Here is a 10035-nt window from a genome sequence, read left to right as displayed (position 1 = left end):
ATACAGACATCACTTGTGGAGGCCAAGGCACAATGTATCTGCACTCGAAATACCTTCTAAGGATTTCTAAATAACAGAAGCAGAACACTTTTTAACATTGCATTAATCACAGCTGATCTTGTAACCACAAGAAACAAGTTTATGATCAAAGATTTCCAAATCAGAGCCTCTCAAAGCTCCAGTAAAACACTTGTATATCATTGGAAATTGATAGAATTTCCTTTAAAAATATTGAAATGCTCTTCTAAATATCCCTGTGGCAAGATACCCACGAAATAACAAAACCACTTTCAAAGTGGGCATAGTTTAAGGTCTGATCCCATCATCACTGTAAGAATGTAAAAGGAAGCTAGATTTGACAACCAAAGATGGATGTTCATGTTCCTCTACCTGTCATATACACTGGGAGGGATTTTGAGTAGTCCCTTTGTGCATGGTACCGTCAGCTGTTCAACGGGAATAACAGCTCTCAGGAATGTTATAAACACACTAAATATTCTGTGCTGTTTGATTTTACAGTAGTTGAGACCACATCAAATCTATAGATAGACAATCAAAGCAAAAAAGGGTTCTCAATTACTTTATCTGAAAATAAATAAATCCCAGTGTAATTATACTCTTTCTAATTATGATGCATAACCTACAGGAATTTACATTCCTAAAGAATACACTCAATTTTTTTTTCAATCCCTATCTGAAAATTTTTGGCACAAATTAACACCTCCTTCAAAAAAACAAGCCAAAATAAACCAAAATGGAAATCAAAAAACCCTAAAATCAACACCCAAATTAATAATTTGTCTTGGGAAATGTAAATGAAAAGTATAATAGCTGTGAATGAGAACATTTTCTCTAGAGCATTAAATAAATCCATCAAGAATTAGTGTCAATCAAAGTAGTAAATATCTACTCTCCTAGCATTTCTTAGAAATGAGAACTAGGTCCTTGCTGATCATGCACTGACACCAAATCATTATAGTTTATGTTTTCCATTGTATTTCCTTGTGATAGAAAAGGATTAACCCAGGGTCATAAGTTCCTTTCATTGCTGGGTTAGTGGGTTCTCCAGAACTCAACTGATAGTACCTGGGGTGAAGAAATTACAGTGCCATGCTAAAGAATATAACGTTTATCAAACATCTGCCATTTTCTTGTCAAAAATTAGACTTTTGGCATGAAGACCCTGTCAATAATTATTAATGCTGGCAGTCTGAGCACTTGCAGCAAGACAAAGCGGTAGCAGAATGAATCATTGCGTGTCCAGAGACTTTGTAGGTGAACTGTAGAGGAGTGTTGTTTACCAAAACATTTGTGTTACAACATTGCTTCTCCTACCCTAACCCTCTAGGTTGCACCAGATGTAAAATCATACCTACCTATGATATATGCCATGTTTCTCCTTTCTTTCCAGCAAGATGCTGATTGGAGGAATGACATAGACCTGAATTAGCTAGGTATATGTGGGGTTTATTTTCTTTTCATTGAGGTTTCAACATGTGACACAAAATTTATGAAGAATCTGTTAAGCAAAAGCAGAAACAAGCTTCCCCCTCCCAAATTATGTTATTCATGATAAACTGGAAAAAACAAAACAAAATAACACAAAACTTGAATGTGTTTGATCCTCGAAAATGAATGAGTAAGCAAAAACTTGATGGAAATGTGTAGGCCTTTTTAATCTTAAGGTGTATTCCAACATGCATCAACATCATGCATACCTACTTAACTACTGTAGTGGTTTATGGTAGTGATACTGTTGGCCATCTGTCTATAATGACTCTTTCAGCAATGAAAAAATACTCATTAAAATAATAGCGTGGATTTAAGCTTTGCGTGGGCATTTCTATAGGAGGGTTTTGTTTTTGTTTTTTGTTTTTTGGGGTTTTTTTTATATATATATATAATTATTGTGGAGAGTGAATATAGTCTCTCTACAACTTGACCAAAACCAGGATGCCTCAAAGCAGACACTGACACCATAGTGCACACTTATGGCTGGATTGCTCATGGGAAAAAAACAATGAAGCCTTGTCAGATCAATTTATTATCTGCTTCCTAAAAATCCAGAAAAGGGATTGATGTATGAAAATCATGAAATGTATGATGTATGCTGAACATAGTAGGGTTGTGAATATGTGTTTCCAGTCCACAGAACTGTGAGTGCACATTGGATTCATGGACTTCTGATGTCGTGCTACTTGGCTTTCAGCATATGGCGTAACAGTGTGCCTAAATAATCTACTACTACTTCAAAATATTTACAAACTGTGCAATTGGAGATTGCTAAAAATCAGGTAGTGCTTTCTGTTTGGAAGCACATTAAGTCAAATCTAACTGGATTGAATATACATTGTCATTTGTATTGTAGGATTAAGTATGTCATGTCCATGACCATGGCACTTTACAATTTTTTATGCAATTCATTCACCACATGGGACAAGAAACCTGTCTGAACTATACAGATAGTAGTTTTAATTACCCTAGAAATACAGTCAATATGACTTTATGATTCCCCAGCACCCAAGGATCTCAGAAAATCTCATTCAGATAAAAAAAATATTTGCATTACTGGACTTGCTTTAGTTTAATGCTTAATTTGGTGGAATTATTCAGGACTAACGCAAGGTTAACTGAAAACAAACATGGTTCAAGAAACAAAGTTATGTTTTTTTTATGCCACTGGCAGTTCACTCCTAATACTGAAAAGTAAATAATGATTATGATGACTACTGGAAGGAAGTATGTAAACTGCTTAAGGTTCTCGGAAAAAAAATCAAAAAGAATCATAAAATTAAAATGAATATTAAAAAGGTGGCTTTTATTTGCTTTTTAATTTCTACCTCAGCTGCTTAGATAGTTTTGATGAATCTAACCCCCAATAATTTCAGCCATAAGGAGGAGTTTCTGTCTAAATCATCAGTAAAAGAAGGATGGAGTTATTGTTCCCTCAGAATCTGACATGTTTTGAGCTGTTCAGTCTGAAATGGGATCAGCAGCGTGCAGGCAGCTTTGAGGAGAACCAAACGTGTGAAAGAAGATCGATTAGGCCTGACCCTGGTAATGAACGACTGAACATACAAGTTGATAAAATTGAAGTTTACAATCACTAAAGCATTTGACTGCTGCAGAAAATTGTTAGGACTAAGCTGTATGTTTTCAGGTTTTTGTCAGCCTAAAAACAAAGGCTTTTGTGTATAAGGACCATCAGATTATTTAGAGAGAAATTCTGATTTTTTAAGGAAGTAAAACATCATTATTATGCTGTAAATTATAAATTACTGTTGTTTTTTTGGTTTGGGTTTTTTGTTTTGTTTTGCTTTGTTTTGGTTTGGTTTTTGTTTTGTTTTTAAAGCAAGTCCTGCAATCTCTAGTGGCTACACTATATTAATTAAGCATTTGTTACCCAGCAGTGCACTCTTCTGTTGTGTTCCTGTCTTAGCTTCCAGCTAACTTCAGTAATGGGAATTTTTAATAATGAGTGCAGAGTGGTAACAATATATTATTAATCTTTGAATTTAAGCACATCCCCAAGGCTTGTACAGCCAAATAGAGGTTTAAGTGATTTGTAAAACCATGACCATAGTGTTTATAAAGTAGAACTAGAGGCAAATTTTCTTAACAAAAATAATCATTAAAAGGGCTTGAACATAAAAATGTATCACACACATAAGAAGAAAATAAATCCTACCCAAAATCAATAACAAAATTTTTGTGGGTTTTTAATTTTCTTTTTTGATTATGGAATTTCTGGCTAAAGGGTTATTCCAAAGAGTGGAAGGCTGATACTAGAATAAATCAATCACTACTGCAGATAACATGTGATATTACCTTCAGAAACAGGCTGAACATACTTCCTCAAACACAACTGCTCTGTCTCATATACTAAAGGCAAAGTACTTAAATAGATTGTGAATAAAGGTGTGGATGGAGAATTTGGTCTGATGGGATGATGTTTTGTAATTTGAAACAGCAAAATAGGACATGGAAAATGCCTAATAAGGACCACAGTCTAAATGCCACAGAGATTTCAATATGGTGACATAACCATACTATGATCTATCTTTTTTCTTCCTTGTAAACAACACTCTTTTTACAGGATAAAATGTTGAATATGTTTGGTGTATATCTGCATAGACTTATTCTTTTCATTTCTTTTTATCATTTCAGTGTGACTTTTCTGTTGTCATATCTGTTTGGATAAACAACACTCCACTTCATAACACATACATAAATGCAAGATCAATTTATACACACCTATTTATAAAATTGCAAAAAAATGTGAAAAATAATGGCAGCGAATGAAACAGAAAATATGATGTTTTCTCTTGGTTTTGGTGGCTAACTATACACATAGGAAAAATACCAGTAAAACTCAGTCACCATATTGATCAAAAATGACAAGGGTGTTTTATAATCTAGTTAAATCACTGGAGGCTGTGGCATGCTTTGCTTCATATGTGAGAGATGTGCAGCAGATACCAAACATGCACTTAGCAGGTCATAATCAGAACTTGCTCTGCACATTTTGGGTGCTAATTATAAGCTAAGATTCAGTGGACGACTTCCCAGCAGCACATAGATGGGAAGTCTTCATGCAAGCCCTGGACAAAGCATGCATACAATTAACCTATCCACTACACTTTCTCCTGCTTTTTTAATTCTGAGATCTATCCACCTGCAGAATAAATTTAAAGCATTATTTTTGGCTGTGGAAACACAGTTTAGAGCAAGTTTCAAGGGCAGTACTTTCAGTTCAATGGATGTCTGACTACAGACATGAAAAAGGATGTACAAAACTTTATTATTTCACGGAAATATAAACAAGACAATAGGAAAAAAGGGAAGAAAAATAAGCAGCTGGAGGACATATTTTTCCCTGAAAACTGTCATTTAGATGGATGACATGATTGTACTATGAGTGTGGTTACTTAGGGTGAAACTGATCACTGGATCATTTTAAGAAAAAGTACTACAAAATAAGGATCTCCTACATTACCCTGACATTTTTTATTTATTTAAGATTTGCATGACTCGCCTTCTTTTTTCAACAGGAATCTAGTGCTAAATGAGTCTTACCTATATTTAGGAGTGCTAGAAATCACTAGTCTTCACAAAAAATTGCAAAGCAATTGTGCATGGTGTTTGGTGAAAACACCAAATGTGCTGCCACATATCCTAGTTATTAAAATTTATTATATAATTTTTATATGAGGAACGATTGCATGCAATCAAAATGGGAATGACTACCATCTCAAATGGTCAATCTCTGTCCTCCAATGAGGTGGAAACTAACAAAAAGGGAAGCTGGCTTTAAAAAAATGTGAATCATATAGTTTTAAAATTTCTAAAGTAAAATTTTAGGGGTTTTTTTGTTAATTTTTAAACAATTCTAGTTGTGTGGGGCAATTGTTTGGCTTAAGTAGAATGCACTCAAGGTTACAAGAAATATGAACATAAGCAACTTCAGGAGATCTTCCTATATTAGAAATTAGTCCAAATTTAATGAAATCTTTTTACCAAAACTCATTGCTTTCAATGAAATTTGGACCATGACCCTGGAATGTATGAAGCACAACAGACTGTCCCATGAGTATAATAATATATATGCCTGGTCAGTATGTTAATTTCCAGACAACTGACCTATAAAGAAGCTTTGTTTTGTTTTGTTTCAAATCTTTTATTTATACTTATTTTCTAGGCCTTTAGAGAAAGTTGAAAGCTGCCATTGAAATGCATTTTAATGGCTTTTGGGTTAAAAAAAAAAAGTAAAAATCAACCAAAGTAATTTAATAGATCCTGTGACACTTTTTGAAAATCAAATTAATTCAACTGAGGTGTCTTTTTTGACTTTGTCTTTTTTCCTATGTGTATATTAGAAATCTAAATTAATTACTGATTTATTTGTACTTACAAGTAAATGCTGGATTCATTGCCCCCGATATCAGGTGACTGCAGTTTCTGCACAAGTATCACAATTATGCCAATAAACAGTACAAAGTTTATCTAGAGGAAAAAGAAAGGAAAAAATTATGACAATGACATATTTTTTTCAAGTATAAGAATGAGAAAACCTCAGTGACTTGCTGGCTCCATTGCCTTATTCTTCTTGAACTGCAGTTCTATAAGGTGAGGAGTAATGAAATAAGTTTACAAGAGTTTTATCACCACTTTTCCAGGCAAAAATATCCCTAACAAAAATAAATAAAATCAACTAAAGTAAGGCAGAATCTACTCAGTCCCAAGCACCAGATAAGACAAACAGAAACAAAAATGTTTCAATATTTTTCATTATCATACAGTGCAAGGAATAAAAAGAAAGATCCCTGAACATCAAAACCATATAGCAAAGATCTCAACAGTAAAAGCATCTTTAACTACCACTCTCTGAACTAAGGTACTTCTCAGTTTAGCAGTATCCATCAGTCACAATTTAGTGCCAACCTTTCCTGAAAATCCCAAGTTGTGTGACTTTCCCTCTGCTTGGCTGAATCTGGCCAAGATGAGAAGACCTCTAATGTTTTCGGAAGGGAAGAGAGGGGTGTGTGGGGGAGGGTGTGGGTGTTAACATTCATGTCTCTTAGTTTTATGTCATCTTAGGCATCTTCTCTTCATAGAATCATGTAATTACTGTGGTAGTTTTATAAATTTTGAAATTAATAAATTCATTTTACTTCGATGCTTTGGCTTCAGATTTAGCTGTCAACAACTCCATAGCTTCTTAATGCCAGAAGAAAACAGTATAAAAGGTACTTTGAGTTGATACCTTTTACTACTGTAAGCAGACCAAGAATTTAAACTAGATGTGAGCATTTGTTTCAGAAGACTTTTTTATCTACAAATGAATAGAGAAGACCAGTTGATCCTTGCTAGTTGCTTGAATCTTTAATTCTTTCAATAGCATCCAGATACAACTGATTCCCCAAAGCCAGAACATGATCTTTCATAGAATATGTCTGTAAAGGGTAGAAATTCACATACATTGGTATCACAAGAACCCCAGACCCTTGGACCCTCTCCATCTTGATATCCTTCAGTATTATTAGCTGAATTACCTTTAATATCCTGGTTTCACCTGGGATAGAGCTTAATTTAATTTCCTAACTGGAGGAGCCCAACAACATTTGAAAATTCCCATATTTTTGGGGGGAAGCAACTGAAGCCCAAACAGGGTAGTTTAGAACCTCTCAGTCATCCATATACAAGTATCTAGCATCATCTGAGTTGAAATTCAAGACCTCCATCAACTAAACAGAGTTTAGATATGTTGTTGGCAATTGAGCATCTTGCACTTTATCCACAATATTATTCTAAAGCTAATATTAGATAATTAAAGGTAGCTGTGAAATGAATTCCTTTCAACAGACATAGTCCAGTTTCCTGGCATCTAGTATTGTTTTAGATGCCTTGGGTTGTCTCACTTGGCCTTCAACTGCCACCTCAAATGGCACAGGTTTCCATACATTCTGTGTCATACCTGCCAGCCCCAAATAAATGCTCCATATGCTGTAGGGTTTAACTTGTGGCATTTACTATCTGTGTTTAAATACCTGACTAACTCCATGTCTACACAGTCTTGGCTTGTAGGCAATGCACAATCACTTGTACTAAACCTTCTTCATAACAATGGAGTTACTTAGCATTGCGGATGGCAAATGGTGGACATTCAGAGAAGCTGTCCAGTAGTCCAGCACAGCTGATGCAGCATAGTTTGTAAAACAATTTGAAACTATTTGCATTGGTTATTTGCCCTCATAAATGTTGAGGAAGCACCTCCTCCAAGTGCTACTTACCATGATTGATCCAACCACGGGACCTTTGATCACCCACCACAAGGCAGTGTTGTCATTCATGTCCCAGCAGCTGTAGTTGTTAATGAAAGAATGAGGTGGGGAAAGAGAAGGAAAAGGAAAAAGAAAGACATAACAAGGAAGTTAATAAACTTACAACAATTTCAAAGGGGGCAGGGATTGGATGATTACTCTTGTAACTAAACTATTTTATTTCGGTTCAAAGGTACTAGTTCTTTAGTCTGTCTGTGTTTTAGCTTTCTTTTACAGATTTTACCCAACTTATCTGAAAGTAAAATAAGTATTTTTCTGGCAATTTCAATAGTACGTCTTACTAAACAGTTTAGCCATTTTGGAAAATGCCTTTATGTGTGTTTCTGTGTCTACAGAGAGAACGGTAAAATTGTCCCTTGAAGCTGACATCTCAGTAGAAGGGAAAAAAAAGACAGGGATACTCTGGAAGGTAAGAGGGTTATTCCAAAATCTAATGTCTCGGTTACTTTTCCAAGGTAAACAGATATGAATGTTAGTTCCTGACTCAGACATGAGAACTCTTATGCATTTCTAGTACACAAGGATGTACTAAAGACTGGTTATATTTGCATATAGGAATGATTTTCCAGTCATTGCGTTGCAAGTCCTAAAAAGGAGCAAGGAATCATCTAAGAAGGTTCAAGTCCTGGACAACAGTTAGGGTCAGCTGCTTGTTTAAGCTGTTGGGAGTGAATGATCATAAAATGGCATTTCTATTTCAGCATTTAAAGTCTTCATCCAGATTCACCAAAGCATTCAGCTGAAGTTTATTTGGATGTTCATTTGTAGAGATACCTAATTACAGGACCTTATAGCAACCTTTCAGTACCTGAAGGGGATGTACCGGAAGGCTGAGGAGGGACTCTTTACAATGGCAGGGAGTGACAGAACAAGGGGCAATGGTTATAAACTGGACAAGAGTAGATTTAGATGACATCTGAGGAAGAAATTATTCACTGTGAGGGTGGTGAGACACTGGAACCGGTTGCCCAGAGAAGCTGTGGATGGTCCACCCTGGAAGTGTTGAAGGCCAGGTTGGATGAGGCTTTGAGCAACCTGGTCTAGTGGAAGGTGTCCCTGCTGATGGCAGGGGGGTTGGAACTGGATGATCTTTAAGGTCCCTTCCAACCTATACCATTCTAGGATTCTATGACCCATATGCATATGGGGTTTTAACTTTAACATATATTTTTAAAGCTAGAAAAACAATAATAATGAAAAAAACCCCACTTATTTCCCCTGCCACACCACCCTGCTGTACTATTTTAAGTCATTAAAAATTTGATTGTCACTTCAAAAAAGTCTTTTATTTGTCTCTGCTTTCTTCCCTTCATGCTTCCCTCTGGAAAACATAAAATCACAGAAAAATGTCTACTTTGCACCTGCAGTTCTAAGAAGGAGGATTTCCCTCCCACTGGGACAACAGCCAAATATCCCAGCAGTGGTTGTCATGGTGCATTTGTCAGATGCCAAGAAACAACTTGAAAGAATACACGGGCATAAAACACTGTTGATCTTATGAGAGTTTAATGCATATTCTGTGTCATTTAAATGGTAGTCTGGTAGCATCTGGGGGAAAAGTGAAAAATCTTTACTTTAAACAAAACTATATACATGTGTAAGTGTGAGGAAGCAGAACTAAATTTCCGTCATCAAAACACATGTGAGAGAAATTCCAAGCAGCTGAGTGATGTCTGGTTTAGAAATTTCACAGTTGAACTATGTCTGATTTAAAAATGTCAGTTGAATTTATAAGTGCAATATTTTACTAGATTCCCATAAAAACAACAATAAAGATGTGTGTGGTAGAGCTGGTGAGAAGAGAGAAGGTTTAGAGTTGGGATGTCAAATTTGCATAAAATCACATATTTTTGCTTCTATCTAGAATGACTAGAAAATTAAAATCCCTCAAGATCTACGGATTTTCAAATGCAAAGTAACGTTTCTGAGCTAATCTTATTTTGGATGCCCAACTTAAAATATTTGAAAGGAGACAAATGTTCAGAGGGAACTCCTTTTCACCCAGTCTGTAAATCAGGCTCTTTACAGTTATCAACATTCGTATGCCACAAAAAAAAAACCACCTTAAATAATTAATTATCTTTTTAATACTTTGTATGTATTTATAAATTAGGTACTGCCTTCTGAAAATTATATGTAGAGGTCAGTCTCTTTTAGATGCACCTTAAATATACCTTGACAGTTTTTAGGAAGT

At 35.3% G+C, this 10035-nt stretch overlaps 1 protein-coding gene across 1 annotated transcript in view; it reads right to left on the bottom strand.

The window, feature by feature from the left end:
- Window positions 1-1376: 1376 nt before the first annotated feature.
- Window positions 1377-10035, bottom strand: part of ADCYAP1R1 (ADCYAP receptor type I) — a gene marked incomplete at both ends in the record, with an annotated part of 64446 nt that continues 55787 nt past the window's right edge. The window contains 3 exon segments of the mRNA XM_010175361.2: window positions 1377-1418; window positions 5912-6003; window positions 7791-7860. Of these exon segments, the coding sequence (XP_010173663.2) occupies window positions 1377-1418; window positions 5912-6003; window positions 7791-7860 (204 nt within the window).

This window comes from Antrostomus carolinensis, unplaced genomic scaffold (genome assembly GCF_000700745.2).
Source record: "Antrostomus carolinensis isolate BGI_N321 unplaced genomic scaffold, ASM70074v2 scaffold13919, whole genome shotgun sequence".
Taxonomy (NCBI): Eukaryota; Metazoa; Chordata; class Aves; order Caprimulgiformes; family Caprimulgidae; genus Antrostomus; species Antrostomus carolinensis.
The sequence above is the reverse complement of the archived record's forward strand: the minus strand, read 5'-3'. Positions and strand labels throughout refer to the sequence as shown.